At 36.0% G+C, this 17,467-nt stretch overlaps 1 protein-coding gene across 1 annotated transcript in view; it reads right to left on the reverse strand.

Annotated features, from left to right (window-relative positions):
- Positions 1 to 752: 752 nt before the first annotated feature.
- LOC109057750 (AT-rich interactive domain-containing protein 4B-like) overlaps positions 753 to 17,467 on the reverse strand; it is a 66,175-nt gene continuing 49,460 nt past the window's right edge. Inside the window, exons 16-25 of the mRNA XM_042769537.1 lie at positions 17,221 to 17,434; positions 16,712 to 16,914; positions 11,071 to 11,253; positions 10,023 to 10,107; positions 9,275 to 9,479; positions 7,105 to 8,238; positions 5,878 to 5,988; positions 4,152 to 4,346; positions 3,508 to 3,654; positions 753 to 1,417 (exon numbers count right to left, since the gene is read on the reverse strand). Of these exons, the coding sequence (XP_042625471.1) occupies positions 1,281 to 1,417; positions 3,508 to 3,654; positions 4,152 to 4,346; positions 5,878 to 5,988; positions 7,105 to 8,238; positions 9,275 to 9,479; positions 10,023 to 10,107; positions 11,071 to 11,253; positions 16,712 to 16,914; positions 17,221 to 17,434 (2,614 nt within the window). The 3' untranslated portion in view covers positions 753 to 1,280. The remainder of the gene's footprint in view (positions 1,418 to 3,507; positions 3,655 to 4,151; positions 4,347 to 5,877; positions 5,989 to 7,104; positions 8,239 to 9,274; positions 9,480 to 10,022; positions 10,108 to 11,070; positions 11,254 to 16,711; positions 16,915 to 17,220; positions 17,435 to 17,467) is intronic.

Consider the following 17,467-nt stretch of genomic DNA (forward strand, 5'->3'; position numbering starts at 1 on the left):
GTTACTGTAACAGTGTTTTTGAAAACTGCATATTTAATAAATTATATATAAAAATGGCAATGTAAAGAACTGCACAATGAAACTCATTTTAAAGGCCATTAATATTCATTTTCTTTGTGAAATTATTTATATACAATTTTTATTAATTATACAATTCTAATTATTCCCAATGTTTTTGTAAAATTACTGTAACAGTTTAATAAGTATATAAAACATTTCATATTTAAAAAAAAAAAAAGAAACCTATTTTTTGGATCATTAAGATTTAGTTTTTTGTTTTAATGTGAAAGTTATAATTATTTATTAAATGTATAATTATTGTTGTCAGTGGTGATTTTCATTTCTTTTAAAAATTATATATTTAACCAATTATACATACAAATTCTACAATAAAAAAGCATAATGAAACCTGTTGAATCTTTCCATTCTCAGTGATTATCATAAATCACATTAATGTAATACAGTAATCACAATGTGAAATGCATTCACTGTGAAATTATTTACATATAATTATCTATTAAATTAATAATTCTCATTCTAATGAGAATACAGTAATTTAAAAAAAAAAATCAATAAATTACAATTACATAAAAAAAAAAAATCACAATTTAAAAAATGCAGTAATTATTTTAAAAATTGCTATAAAATCAATTATTGTTATGGCTTTGTTTTCTTTGAGCAAAAATTTATATATAATATTTTTTCTTTTAATTTTAGTGTGAAATATGACCTGGACAGACTCTTGATCCCTGTTATGATTAAAAAGAAAACCAGACATTCTCTTTAATGAGAGTTTGGGCTCTATGTTATGAAACACACATCTACCCTTCGATTACAGGTTACCCAGCATTCCTCACGAGTGCCCGAACCGTAAGGCACTGCAGCGTCGACTGACCCAGTGTTTCTAAACTCCAGCGGCTCCGGCCCGGGACCGACTTTACACCGGTGGTGGATCTGAGGGTGAATTACAGTGTTCAGCCACTGCAGATGAATTCATATTCAAAGACAGGATCAAATATTCATAATGGTAAAAAAAATGAAAGGGGTTGGTTTGGCTTGGTTTTGGTCTTTGTCCTGTTGTCAAACCCGACCCACCAGAAAAAAAGTGCACTTGAGTGCAATTAGCTTGCCAAGGAAACAGTTGTCGATATAAAATAGTGCTTGTTGCTGTCTGGTGGCTATGGTTTCGTCAGGTTTGCGCCCCGTGGCTGTGTCTGTCAGTGTCTCTGGGGCAGGTGCTGGTTAAGTGCTCTGTGCTGCTCGCCGGCGTCCCGCTGCTGTCACCTGCACTCCACGGACAGCCCCGAGGTCTGAGACGCGCCGGACACCGTGGGCTCGGCCAGCGTTAGCATGACCGCCGCCGTCAGAGAGCTGGAGGACGGCGAGGATGAGGACGAGGACGAGGCTGCCGCCGCACCTGCCGGGACACAAGAGGCTTCTGGGTTAGCTGTTTTTGAGGAACGTCTTGAAGTTATCATCAGAGGTTAGAAAGTCTTTTTAAAGATAGCTGTTCAAACTAGTCTCATACCTGCAGACTCCAGAGCAGCGTTGTTTTAGTATCTTTTTTTTCTTCATGTTTCCAATTTTCATTTTAATTTGAGGAATTTTTGTTGGGTTTTTTTCTAATTTTTTAGTTTTTGGAAATTGGAAACCAGCTGAAATTTTATTTCGGTTAACATTTATTTAAAGGGATAGTTCACCCAAAAATGAAAATTACCCCATGATTTGATCACCATCAAGCCATCCTAGTTGTGTATGACTTTCTTCTTTCAGACGAATCCAATCTGAGTTATATAATAAATGTCCTGGCTCTTCCAAGCTTTATAATGGAAGTGAATGGGTGTTATTTTTTCAATAGTCCAAAAGAAGTCCAATAAAGCGCATCCATAAAACATACTCATTTACCAAAACGACTCGGGAGTGAATAAAGTGCCTCCTGTAGCGAATCAATGCGTTTTTGTAATAAAATTATCCATATTTAAAACTTCATAAACCGTAATCTCTAGCTTCAGCTAACTGTCGTACACACGTTCGTTCATGATGGATGACGTAAGCTCCGGTGAGAATATGCTAGTCTCGCGAAAACCGACATTTGTTTAAAGGAGCAATGGAAGCAAAGTTTCTTACTATAGTCTCCCCAAATCCTACCTCAAAATCCTCCGTATTTGTCTTTACAAATCTTTGTTTTGTACTTTTAATTAGTGACTGGTGTTTTGTTTTGCTCTGAATGAATGCGCGTACAACAGTTAGGGGAAGCTAGAGATTACTGTTGATAAAGTTTTAAATGTGGATCATTTTATTTCATTTATGATGGATGGATGCACTTTATTGGACTGCTTTAATTCATGGGGTAATTTTCATTTCTGGGTTAATTATCTTTTTAAGTAACAAAATTGTTTTTTTTATGTTTTTTTGAAAAATGTATTGGAATCAGTTGAAATGAGAAAATTCTGATATTAGAATAGAACTAAATGTTGTTTGAATCCTAAACTGTAAAATGACTCCAAAAACTATGATTTAAAGAACTGTACAGGTTGAATAAGATTTGGCAAAAATAAAAAAAGTTTTATAAATTGATAAATCTCAGCCTAATAAATAAAATTTATATTGTATATAATTGGTCTGAATTGGTCCAAAAGGTGAAGTGTTTGCAGGTATGCAATCTATTTTTTTTTTCTATTTATTATATTTGTTGATTAAAAAAAAAATGGGCGCATTACTCTCCATATAAAGTAACAAATACTTTTTGTAAAAAATAATGCACCATTGTAACATGTCATTCCCCAATAACAGTGTTGTAATGTTTAAATAAAACGATTAAAAATTGTTTTCAGTATCTTAAAGAAAGAGTAAAATATAAAAATCAGATGAAGAACCTGGAACTTAAAAACTAAATTAAAAATGTTGCCATGGCAACTAACTGAAATAAGTTTAAGTACTAAAATTACTATAACTGAAATTAAAATAAAAGAAAAATATATTTTTTTTTTAGATTACAAAAGCAAATTAAATAAACATTAATAAAAAAAAATCTTGGCAACTAACAAATAAGATGAAGTTCTGAAATTACTAAAGCCAACAATGAAATAAAAATAAATGAAAGCTAAATAAATAAAATAAAATGACAGAAGTACATAACTAACTGAAACTAGATTTAAAAAAATACTAAAGCTAAAACTTAAAGAAAAATTAAAAAGCTAAAAATGAAAGCTAAATAAAAAAAATTTAAGTAAAACTAATAAAATGGCAAAAACACAACAAAATGATTCAAACTTAAAAAGGAAAAATGTTTCCTTGGCAACTAACTGGAATAAGTTGAAGTATTAAAATGACTAAAGAAAACCAAAAAACAAACAAACAAACAAACAAACCTGAAAAAGAAATAAATGCAAGCTAAATAGAAATAAAATAAGACACTCAAAATTTATAAATAGAAGTTAATTCAAAACGTTAATAAATCCTATAATAGTACATAAATGATACTATAATAAGGCTGCCCACACTCACTCTCTCTCTCTTTCTTCTTCATGCGCTTGCGTCTCCTGTCGATGGAGGCCACCTCAGATTTAAGCAGGAGGTAGTGATTCCTGATGTCCTGCAGTTTCTCCTGAAGGAACGCTATCCGCTCTAGACTGCTCATCTTTTCCAGGTCCGCTGGAGGGACAGAAGCAAAAGGCAATCAATGTCTTATCGATTCTTATTAAGGGGGTCATATGATGCGATTTCAATTTTTTCCTTTCTCTTTGGAGTGTTACAAGCTCTTGGTGCATAAAGAAGATCTGTAAAGTTGCAAAGATTACAGGACACACAGCCTGTAAGTACGTTTTCATATTTAAAGAATTTTAAAGGGGCGTAACATTTACGTCACACGCTTGAGGCATTCGGCCAATCACAACACTCTGGATAGCTGGCCAATCAGAGCACGCCTTGCTTTTCAGAACGATGAGCTTTGTAAAAATCAACGTGTTTCAGAAGGCGGGGCATAGAGGAGAAACAATAATGTACATTATGTGGAAAAAAAATGTGTTTTTTGAACCTTAAACCACATAAACACATTGCATTACACCAAATACATAAAATAATGTTCTTTTTAGCAACGTAAAATGTGACCCCTTTAAAAAGATAAGCTGCTGAGAATCTGAGGTACTTACACATCTGGAAGCTCCACTTGGTCGGGCCGTGGGAATGATCCGGGTCAGCGTGCTTGTGGTACTTGTGGCCTGAGGGGGGCGTCCGGCCGGAGCACTTGTGCGGGATGGCTGTCTTCAGCTCGCTGCTGCTTTTGGATGTGGGGGATTTGGCAGTGCTCTCACTCATACACTGGTCCTCACTGTCACTGCTGTGGGCTGCAGCGCCACCCGGAGGAGACAAGAGGCAAACACTGATCAACACGAACACAAAAACTTAGCTTACATGGTGCATTAAACATTTTACATTTGCCTTGTGGAAAGCAAAAGGCCAAATGCAGGGTTTCCCAAACTGGGGTTTGTGCTAATAATAATTCATAAAGCTAAGAAAAAGTAATTAATTAAAAATTAAACTAATAATTAATTTAAAATTTTATGTTGAACTTAAATAGTTCTAATAATTTTATTAAAATGTAATAATAAACTAATAATAACATTTTAAATAACATATAATAATTAAATTAAAATAATTAACATTTTATAAATAAAACAAATTTATAAATAAAAAATAGATCAAATATTTTATTTGTTAAATTCTTAAAATAATACATTAAAACTAGTTAGTGCTAGTTAAAGTAAATATTTTAGGTCAAACTTAAAGGACTTCCTTCAGTTTTCAGAAACCAGACTTTCTACCAATGCACTGAAAGTTGAAAAACTGCAGATTATACTACTATTGTATAAAGAAACAAACAAGAAATCATATTAATTAGGGCTACACGATCTTTGAAAATTAAAAAAAAAACATGCAATTTAAACTGCAATTAAAATACTTTTTTTGTTTTCTTAATTTTCTTTTTTTTTTTTACTTGTTTGTAGGCTTTATAGTAACAACAATAATAATAATAATAATAAATAATTGCTACTACTAATGAATAAAAATATACAAATTAGAAAATATTATAGTAGTATTTCATTGCATAATTAAAAATATAATCTGTATTTACAAAAAATAAACTACATTACAACCGTAAAATTTTGTTTTTCTCAACATTCTTTTTTTTTTAAAACATAACACCATCAAACTTTTATTTTGACAAAAAAACACAGGGAGCCCTTAAACCTTAAGTGCTTCTTCATTATAATTTTGGGAAGATGGTTGGAGCATGTTGCATTCTCAAATAATAATGCAACCCCAATTAAAAATAATCTAAACATAAAACAGTGTGCTGAGAGTTCACATTCATGTTCAGTTACAATGTGAACACAAAGAGAACTAGACTCTTACTCCACAAAGTTTATATTTGTGTCAACTGAAAGTGGTTTGAGAGGACTTAAGTGTTAAAAAAAACCTTGAGCAGTATCTGTTTTAACTGGCAGCTGAGAGTGAGCAAACCACAACTTAATTTGGAGACAAAAGCCATCACTTAAAGAGAGTTACTGAAGTCACTGAACTCCTACAGCTCTTCATCACAGCTGATTTACAGGATGCTGCTACACTGCTGCAATACACCCTCGAAACGCTAAAGAAATGGATGTGCAGAGACACTTGAACACGCTCGCATCCCTGCAGGAATAAAAGACTGGCAATCTGGAAGGACTAGAGAAAGACTGAATTACACAGGAGCTGTTTTATGTGGAAATAAAGCTCTTGAGTAATCGCGCTGAAGCTTATCAACGCTCCATTGACTTCTCTGAAAACATTAAAAGCGCTACACGAGCTCTTTAAGCAGATGCTGATTTCTGTTACCTGGTTTGCGGATCTTCTTGGGATGTAAGCTCAGGTTTTTATGACTGCGCTTGTGTTTCTTTGATGCTCCGCCGCCTTGAGACTCTTTGTGCCGCTTCTGACTGGATGAGGCTGAGATAGACGAGAACTCAGTGAGAACATGCGTTTCTTGGAATGATTATTATTATTTTTTAGACTTGAACCAGTCAAGGTTCAAAGAATATTCACATAATCAGTGAAACAAGCTGTTTTTACATTTAAAACCTCGATGCAGGGCACAGTTGAGTTATTAGCTGAAATGTAGGGTTGCTCGTTATAGCGCCACCTTGAGACTGATTTTCACAAAATTTGGTGCATGCATTTGTTTTACCATGATGTACAAATATATCCAATTTTATAATGGTAGGCCATTCAGATTCTATGTTATTAACTGCTGAAATTTAATTGTTTTTAGTTTTTTAATGTAGTCTAGTCATAACAGAGTATAAGGACGTCCAATATAGAATAGTCACACCAATTTTCACCTTCATGGATCATAAGGTTGTAGAATTATACCAAAATATTTTGTAGTTGTAGCGCCCCCTATTGGTGGAATTTTTAAAAACTTGGTGTGCATCCTCAGAATGTCCTGTTGTCTAAGTGTGTCAAGTTTTGTTAAGCTTGGACCCTGTGTTCAGCAGCTATGTAAAAATGGGCATCAAGTGGCCAATCAATCAACTAATATCTTTGCTACATTTTGACAAATTAAAATTATTTTTGTCATGAGTGTCTGGGCTTGATGCACGCTGAAGTTCTGGAAAAGCCAAAGGTCTAATAATAACATGTTTGTTTTTTTATTTTTAAGTTAAATGTCTTTAGTTAAACTTTGCTGTAAAAGAAGCAGGGAAAAATAATGTAAAAACATTCCTCTAACTTTGCTCCAAACCCAGTGAGCTTCCTCACTATCTACTCACACAGACATATTTTGATACTGAGCTTATCACAAAGCATTATTGTGGATAATCAAGATGTTTGCTGCTTGGCAGGTCAGAAATTATGAAGAATTAACCACATTAAATCATTTAAGAATTAATTTAGTTTATATATATTTAAAAAAAATTTAATAAATTAGAAATAAGTACTTTCAGAGACTTACACTGCGTTACGAATGTAAAGGACACATGCAACGTTGCCTCAGAATTGGAAAGAAACAAAACACAATCTCTGAAGCGTCAGGAATGTGCGTATGATGTAGACGATGATACGCACCTTTGGCTTTCTGCTCGCTCTCCTGCTGGCTGCTGTTGCTGAGCGTCAGGCTACAGTTGCTGTTACTGTTGCAGGACAGGTTTCCATCGAAGGCCTTGGAAGGGGAACCCGCCCCAACTTCTCGAGGAATCTCCTGGATTTCTCCGCCCAAGCTCTCCACCTCCACCGTGCTGCTGTCGGACTCGCTGCGCCCCCCCGCCTGCTCCTCCATCAGAGGTCCTGCCGGTGAAGAGACGGCTGGAGGACTGGCGGGCGGCGATGGCGCTCGGATCTCGACCAGAACCTCGGCGGGTCCTTCGCCCACGGCGGGCGACTCCGGCGACGTCGGAGGCGTGTTGAGGACAGAGTTGGTGCCGCTGCTGGGATGCTCCTGCAGCTTGTCCTCGGCGATCTCCTCGTCCCGGGAGGGTTCAACGCAGGGCTCGTCCGGAGCCGTTACGGCGGGTGGAGGCGAGTTGGCCGCCTCGGTATCCGAGTCCGAAAACAGCTCCTTTAGGGTCTTCTTGGGCCACTGAACTTGGATACTGGACCACACATCCTTCTGGCCTTTAGTACGACAGCCAGGTGACCTTTCTTCGATCGCTGTGGATACTTTGGCTCTTTTCTCCGGGATCTCCCAGAATCCCGAATGCCTGCTTTTATTCTTCTCCTTCACTCCGTTGTATTTCTTTGAAGGGGAGCCCTTGGTTTTGGGGTTTCCTCTTGGTTCTTCCTTGGTTTGTGGTTCTGTTGGAGGATCTACTTCGTCTTCAGAGCTGCTACACGACTGAGCGCCTCTATTCTCCAGCAGGCCTCGTTCCTCCAACTTTTTGGCCGAGCTACTTGGCAACCAATCGCCTCGGCTGCTGCTTCTAGTTTTGCCTTTCGCTGGGCTTTTCAAAGTGCGCTCGCCTTGACCGTCTCCTTTTTTTCTTCTGCCACCAGAACCTTCGACCTCCACCTCAAATTGGCCCTTTCTCTTGACCGTTTCTGGAGCGTCCTGGACGCTAGGCTCCTCGTCCACGACCGCGGGAGCTTTGAAGGCTTCAGACGGGCTCCCGCTCTCCCAGTGCTGTGGCGTATGCGGGCGCTCTTCGTCGTGATCAGCATCACCATCGTCTTCTTGCTCACTGTCGTCTGTGGAGCTCTCAGAGCCTGTGGGAAACAGAAGGATGGGCTTCAAACACAACTCTGCTGCAGTGCTAAATAAGACAACTGTAACAGGTTTCCCATTAGTGTTAATTTCATTAACGAAATCGATGGCGAAAATTGTTAGTCAACAAATTTTTTTCTCCTGACGAAAACGAGACGATAATAAGGTCATTAAATGATAACAGAGACTATATCAACATGCAATAGCTGTACAAGACTGTATTATGCGAGCATTCATTTCAATTTTTAACAAATATAAATAACACAAATCCCCCAATACACGATTTTTAATAAACTAACATTTTTTAAAAAGCGAAACATTAATGCAATTTGGAATTATGATATTTGAGAGTAGGTTTGTTACACCAGTTTTCATAACGTAGACCGAGCGAGTGTATATCTGAAGTGTTGGCGTTTATTTAGCCTCTAATTGATATCCTGATATTCTATTGATTTGTGCCTATTGGTGAAAGAGCAACTTCTGATGAAATGTGAAAATAAATTTTAATCACAATGCAATCACTGCAGTTAAATTTTTTTAATCATTTTAACCATTATACAGTAAAACGAAAATATGATGAAAATGTGTAAATTTCCACTGACTTAAACTACAGCGGTAACCAAGGAAACGCTGTATTATTGCTGTTCCATAAGCGCCCCCTGCTGGCAGAGAGTGAATCTGCGTCTCATTCAGCTAACCTTGTTCTATATAAAAAATTGTGCTATTGCTTGTAATCTGTTAATTTATTATTATTCTAAAATTTGTGTCATATAAGCTTATCTATTAGAATAAAATAATTTATTCCCAGCAAAAACATTGAAAATACAAACAAAAAAATTAAAAACATGAACCACCAAAAATATAAAAACAAAATATATATACACCATATATTATATTATACCATACTCTTCAGGAAGTCAACGTCCGGATGATTGACGTACAGTGAACACAAGAAAGCATTTTAGCATTGAAACACTGCACACTTCACCTTCAAGTAATATAGATCATAAGACTTAAGCAGTGTGAATATAAAGGTACCTGGGAGGCCGTTGAGAATAGAAGTGATCTCTAAGGGCTTGACGGGTGACTGCTGGCTTCCTTTATCACCACACTCCTCCATCTTGGAGTAAACATCACTGCCAGAGTTGGGTTTGGACAATCGACTGATGCGATTTTTGGATAAAGGAAGATCCTCTCTGTCTGTCAGTCGCTCTATTCGGTCTCTTTCTCGTTCTGCTTTATTCTGTTATTAAACAAAAACTTCACATTAATGGTGCAGCCCCTCTAAATATGCACTAATAAAAAAATACTTTTTTTTTACCTTTTATTCATCACCTATAAATCAAAATTAATAAAATAAAAATAAAAAAACATAAATAAAACCTCATATTCCTAAAAAAAACAAAAATAGTAAAAACAAAAATTGATCACTGTTTACACAAAAATATTGTGTTTTTAACATTGATAATAATCAGAAATGTTTCTTGAGCAGCAAATCATCATATTAGAATGATTTCTGAAGATCATGTGACACTGAAGACTGGAGTAATGATGCTGAAAATACAGCTTTGATCACAGGAATAAATTATATTTTGCAATATATTACAACAGAACACAGTTATTTGAAATTGTAAAAATATTTCAGAATTTTTACTGTATTATTGATTAAATAAATGCAGTCTTGGTGAGCAGAAGAGACTTCCAAAAACATTTAAAAAGTCTTACAGATCCCAAACTTTTGAAAAGCAAGTAAAGAGAAAACCTCCTTGAGGAAATCAGACTGTACCTTTATTTTTTTGCGGTGTTTTATTTTAGGGACGTTCTTATTGGCTGGTCTGACGATCTTATCGGCTTTGATCCACTCGTCATACCTGTTAAGAGAGACAGATCGGTCAACATTTACTAAATATAAAGCTCCAAAACTCATAAAACACTCTGTTTTGTTGCAATTGCGAGATGCAATGCAAAAATAACGAGATACTACATTGCAAAAGTCACAACTGCAAGATATAAAACACTGCAAAAGAGACAACATGACTACTGTAGTATAAAACCTCAAAGCTGCAACAAGGTTTTCAGAAGGTCCTGATGAGCTTCAGGATCAGAAATGTCCAATCAGAAATGTCCACACGACACACACTCAAATCCAAGCCTGGCTTTAAGGGCTGTTCATACTGACAGCGATTTGCAATGGCAAAGCAACCGAAATCATTCCTTTTCAACAAGAGTCGGAAGGAAAGAAGTACACCCCAGAAATGAAATGAAGATTGTGTACTTCAGTTTCATACGGCGGCTGAAAAACTGAAAAAACAGCAGCAGCGATGCATTTTTGTGTGCCGACCCGCAAGTTAGCGCCAACCTGGTTCCCTCCTCAAAAACCCAATAGGACTTTTCCATTGGCTCTTGGATTATAACACATTCAGCACATGCTAATCTTCACAAACGGACACATTGTAACGCCTCGGCGGGAGTAAAAAGCTAAACATAAGGTATAAACGAACTACACCATGGTTGCATCAACATCCCCTCCATTAAGCTTCAATAACTCCTTCAGTCTTTATTTAAACACATTCACCGGAAGTCCGAGTTGGAATAGTATGCAAGATCATAAACATGTGTAGATGAGTTTTCCTATGTGAAAATATCTTATAACCTGATTTCAGACATTTAACCAAAAACACTTCGACTTCAGGACGATGGAAGTGCTGAAAAATTCTACACAAACACGTCATCCCTGCAGACTTTCTGACTCCAGTGCCATAATCTGACTGGGGCTACCAGTGTCTTTGTAAATGCGAACGGATTAGGCGTGAGCTCCCAGGGTCCTGCCTTACCTGACGTTCCAGCCACAGTAGTGCACCAGGTAGAGCACCTCTCCCCCCTCCAGGTCTGACTCTTTCACAGTGGCTTCGTACGTCTTCTGATTGCGGCCTCGCCCATACCTCACCTGCACCTTCATCCCAGGAGGGTAACACTCAAACTCCTCCCCTTCCTCCCACTCCTGACTGCTGACATCCCTGCAAGAAAGACAATTCAGTACTTCCTGATTCCTGGCCCTAGACTCCCCCACCCTCCCCGAAAAACCCTCCCCAAAGTGATCTCGCTGTCTCAGCCTAGTGCTTCTGGAATCTAATTATCCTCATCTTTCCCTGTCGGATAAGTCTAGCAATCCTCCTGTTAGGATGAGATTATCGGAGGAAGACATTATGGGGTCATCAGCCGGCTGTCTGAACCTCAGCCTGGAATATACTGAGAACTACTGCCTGTTTAAAAGGAATGCTTCACCCAAGCATCTTTTACTCACCATCACGCTGTATTTCTTACGTGGAACATGTCAGAAGTTTTCCAAGCTGTTCTTTTCCACATAATGAAAGCATATGCTGACCAGTGGCTGTCAAGCTCTAAAAATACTGAAATAAATAAAAGTGCTCCATACAATATGTGCACTACATCCATGTATTTTAAAGTTGGAATAAGGGCTGTTGGAAATAAGCAACAACCATACTTTCTCAATTTAAATAAACATTTATTATTAACATAAACTGTAAGTGTCTTATGACAAATCTATATCTATATCTCTTATATATATATATATATATATATATATATATATAAATATATGATTATATAATATATATATATATATATAATACTCTGATTAAATAAAATAAATACTTGTATACTACTGAAACCTATTTATATTACTTTATTATATATAAAAATATTCTTAAGGATATATTATAAAATACTAAAATATTAAATCGTAATATTAATACAAATTATTATTATACAAAAATTAGTAAAAATAAAAATTACCACTATTAATCTTAAATAATTTATATAAGTAAATAATTGTATACTATATATATATATATATATATATATATATATATATACTATATATATATATATATATATATATATATATATGATCAGTTATTTAATTTATTATACATTAAAAATAATGTTAATTATTAAATAAAAAAAGGACAATCAATAAATAATTGTACACTAGTATTATAATATGTTATACAATAATGTTTCACTAATACCTAATTATGTATTCATTTATTTTTACAAATATATATATTATTTATTTTAAAAAGTTATAAAATAAATGAATAAATAACTGGAGACTGGTGAAACATCTACAATAATACAAACTGCAGAAAGTGCACAGCCACTTTAAACAGGTTATAAACGGAGAAAGATGCATTTTGCACCATTATGGTGTAGTTACGGCATCTACTAGTAAAGACTAACTATTCATACTAACCAACCAAACCCTGTACAAAATTCCTCAATAGACATAAAGCCCTTAAAATTACATATATGGTGTTTTTTCAGTCTTTTTGGAGCTTGACGGCCTGCGGTCATTATATGAACATGCAGCATGAACATTCTGCTAAACGTCTCCTTTAGTGTCCCACAGAAGTCAGACAGTCGTACGGCTTTGACGGTGAGTAAATGAGTTTTCTAACCTTTAAGATATTTCAAATGTGACTTTGAACTTGAGTTCAGGATGTGTGCGTGTGACAGGGAAAGGGTCAGAGTGCAGCGAGAGGCACAGCGAAGCTCAGCAAGGGGCAAATCACAATCACGTTAGAGAGCAGAGAGGAAGCCACGTTAGAGAGTTAGCACACCGAACCCTACAGCTCCGCCGTGTGTAAAGTCTACAGTGTGGACAGCTCTACCAAGACACAACCCTGGTTAATTAGCAGCAGACCACTCAACTAGTGATGCAACGACTGAGCTGGTGCTAGGCAGGACCCTGGTTCCACAGTTATTCGATTCACTCCGAGCAAAACAAAGAAGCATCACTGGAAAACCACCACTGGAGACGGAGGAGAAAAGCATCTATGAAGACCAGCTAACTCAAGAAGATTGGATTAGTTAGGCAGGTTTAATCTCAAAAGACAGTCAGATCAGAGTCAATGCAACCAGATTTAATTTATGGACCACAGACCAGCCGTTGAGGAGGGAGTCGTTAGAAATTCAATGACTGCGATTCCATTTTTAGTTCTGGTTCCTTAAAGGAGTAGTTCACCCAAAAATGAAAATGTACTGAAACTGTGCTCGACCTCAGAGCATCCGAGATCAGGATGAGTTTGTTTCTTCATCAGATTTGGAGATGTGCAGCACTGCATCACTTGCTCATCAATGGAGTGAATGGGTGCCGTCAGAATGAGAGACCAAACAGCTGATACAAAACATCACAATAATCCATCAGTTAATGACTTAAAAAGTGAAAAGATGCATGTTTGTAAAAAACCAATCCAATTTCAAACCGTTGCTTCCAGATAAAATATGAGTCCATAATCCATAATAACGCTTCATTAATAACTCTGCTGGACTGGAGTGCTGTGGATTATTTGTGGATTACTGTGATGTTTTTATCAGCTGTTTGGACTCTCATTCTGACGGCACCCATTCACTGCAGAGAAAGTGATGCAATGCTACATTTCTCCAAATCTGATGAAGAAACAAACTCATCCTAATCTCGCATGTAAATTATCAGCTCATTTTCATTTTTGGGTAAAACTGTTCCTTTAATGATTTCATGATTCTGTTAGTACTGTTGAGTTAGTTCAGAGTTCAACAGAGAGTAAACCATTAAACCAAATCAACTCTATAGCGTATGAGATCCATTAATGAACCAATAATGGCTTCTATAATTCCAGTACACTCTTAAAAATAAAAGGTTCTTCATTGACATCCATTGAATCCTTCCATTCCACAAAAGCTTCTTTAAAGTGTAAAAGTGTTCTTTAGATTATTAGAATCTTCTTCACACTAAGAAACTTTTAGGAACTGTTCACTGGAAGGTTCCAGAAATGGGTCCTTTACTTTTAAGAGTGTTTTTTTTTACTTTTTGGAAAACAGAACGGCTTCTTGAATCCCAACTCTAACCAGGCACAAATCTCCACATGATCTCAGCATCCACAGAACATCTCACAACACCACAGCAGAACACTGAAGGCATGATATGAGAGAGCAGAAGGCGTCAGGAAACATTTTAAACAGAGATAGAGCTCAACTAGTCAGTCCATCGCTTCAAAGTCACACCTGAAGAGTAAAAGACAAAACCTAAAACCCCCAAATCACAGATTTGACTAGAAAACAGGAATAATTCAGAACCAGCCTTGAGTAGAAACGTAGTCAGTTACATCTAATTTTTTTTTTTTTTTTTTTTTTTTTTAATTAATACTTTTATTCATCAAGGATGCATTCAATTAATCAAAGGTGACAGTAAATCTAAAATATTTATGTCACAAAAAAATTTATTTCAAATAAATGCTGTTCTTTTGAACTTTCTATTCATCTGTGAATCCTAAAAAATAAAATGTATCACAGTTTCCACAAAAATATTGTGCAGATCACCTGTTTTCAACATTGATAATAATCAGAAATGTTTCTTGAGCAGCAAATCAGCATATTAGAATGATTTCTGAAGATCATGTGACACTGATGACTGGAGTAATGATGCTGAAAATTCAGCTGCACATCACAGAAATAAATTACTTATTAAAAATATATTAAATCACAAAACAGTTCTTTTAAATTGTAATAATATTTCACAATTTTACTGTATTTTTGATCACATAAATGCAGCCTTGGTGAGCAGACGACACATCTTTAAAAGGTTTTGAATCTGATGAAATGTAATTATGGTCTTTTTCCGCCGCTGTGATGTAACAGCTGTGATGTGTTATATTATAGAAAACTCAGACGATACTTATTTAAATAAAATGATTTCAAACAGACGGGGGAGAAATAAATTGTCCAGCGCAATGGAAAACAAGAACTGAGGTTTTTTCGGCTGATACATTTTCAAGGTGCAACAACCTGCTGTTGAAAAAAAGTGGAAGAGAGAGAGAAAGCAAGCTAAAAAGAGTGGAAGCTTCGGCCAACGTGCAGTTTCCTGAAGTCCTGCTCATGCCAGACAACATCCACAAATAAAACCAGCGAGACATTTTCACAAGAACTGAGGTCATACAGTAATGAAGTGCTCGATAACAACTCCCTAACAACAACTTTTTGTTGATTTTTGCCTCCAGTCTGAAGAGCGGCTCTGATTTTTTATTCGTTTCTCACTCAGTCTTCTTCAGTTTTGTCTTCTGTAGAGCTGCTTATAGCTGATTTGAACTGGTTTCATAATCGATGAACTTCACAGCTACTGAACTGAATTGAGCTGAATAATGTTTTTAGAGCTGCTTCACAGTAAAATGTGTTTCATATTTGAAGATGTTTGCATCATTGATTTCTGTGAAGCTGCTTCCAAACACTCTGTATTGTTTAAAGCTAAATATACAGTACAGGTCAAAAGTTTGGAAACATTACTATTTTTAATGTTTTTGAAAGAAGTCTCTTCTGCTCATCAAGCCTGCATTTATTTGATCAAAAATACAGAAAAAACAGTAATATTGTTAAATATTATTACAACCTTAAAATAATAGTTTTCTATTTGAATATACTTTAAAAAAATAATTTATTCCTGTGATGCAAAGCTGAATTTTCAGCATCATTACTCCAGCCTTCAGTGTCACATGTAACATCCAGTCTATCACATGATCATTTAGAAATCATTCTAATATTCTGATTATTATGAGTGTTGGAAACAGTTCTGCTGTTCTAATATATTTGATGAATAAAAGGTAAAAAAGAACTGCATTTATTCAAATAAAAATAAAAATTCTAATAATATATATTCTAATAATATATTTTCTTTACTATCACTTTTTATCAATTTAACACATCCTTGCTGTATAAAAGTATTGATTTCTTATAAAAAAAAAAGAAAAAAGAAAGAAAAAAAAAAATTACTGACCCCAAATTACTGACCAGTAGTGTATATTGTTATTACAAAATATTTATATTTTAAAAAATAGCTTTTTTTTTTTTTTTTTTTATTGTTTTTTTTTTTACTTTTTATTCATCAAAGTATCCTAAAAAAGTATCACATGTTCTGAAAAAATATTAAGCAGCAGGAACTGTTTCCAACTTTGATAATGAATCATCATATTAGAATGATTTCTAAAGGATCATGTGATAATGATCCTAAAAATTCAGCTTTGCATCACAGAAATAAATGATAATTTAAAGTATAATAAATTTAAAACCAATTATTTTAAGTTGTAATAATATTTCACAATATTACTTTTTTTTTTCTGTATTTTTGATCAAATAAATGCAGGCTTGATGAGCAGAAGAAACTTATTTCAAAAACATTAAAAATAGTAATGTTTCCAAACTTTTGACCTGTACTGTATATATAAATGTGACTTGACTCTTCATCCCTCTTTTTTTCTGCACTCTCAGAATCTCTCCGTCTTCACCTCTCATGCACTGATCTCATTTCTGTCTCCGTTTCTCTCTCTCTCCCATGATAATCTCCTTCAGAGATCCACAGAGCCATGCACTGAAGCTCAGACAGGAAGCACTGATGCTCAGACAGGAAGTGAGGCGGATTCCTACCCTGAGAGATCTTTGTCGTGGGGTTCCTCACACGTTTCCTCCTCCACGCTCTCAGCGACGGGACTCTGCGCGGTCGGGATGCATTCTTTGGCCTCCTCTTTCGAATCGCTCTCCTCTTCATCAGCGTGGTCATCCTCCTCCTCATTCACACTGCTGATGTCCACTTTATCTTCACAAGGTGCGGTGGATTCTGCGTCCTCCTCCTGAGATCAAATAACACGTAATTTTCACTAATATGCTTTTGCTATAAATATTATCTGACCCTAATTAAACTCTGCTTTAGCTACATTTGTAAATGCATCATTGTTTGTGTTTCAGCAGCTTGTTCTGGGAAAAAAAAGCATGCTTTATGAATATACATGAGGTCAGACAGCCCTGCTGAGAGACTAAATGAACAGCTGAAGATACACTGCATATTTTGCCAAATGTAGTAGACAATGAGTGTATTGGATGCATGCAGCACAGATGCATTATGGGTAATATGAGTAGAGATGATGATGCTCCAGTACCTTGACCACATGTGGGCTGTTGGGGGTCTCAGGTTCTCCGAGGGCTCTCTGCTCCTCTCCAGCGCTGGATGTGCTTAAAGAGACAGTGTTGAGCGTTTCCTCCGCGTTCACCTCCTCGCTCTTTGAGCTCGTCTTCTCGCCCGTCTTATACGGCAGATCCATGCGGAACACGACCCCCGTGGAGGTGCAGTAGTCCTCAAAGCCATACAGGTACCTGCAGGAGGTCCAGCATCACAGATCAACATCC

The sequence above is a fragment of the Cyprinus carpio genome, chromosome A13 (assembly GCF_018340385.1).
Source record: "Cyprinus carpio isolate SPL01 chromosome A13, ASM1834038v1, whole genome shotgun sequence".
In the NCBI taxonomy this organism is placed as follows: domain Eukaryota; kingdom Metazoa; phylum Chordata; class Actinopteri; order Cypriniformes; family Cyprinidae; genus Cyprinus; species Cyprinus carpio.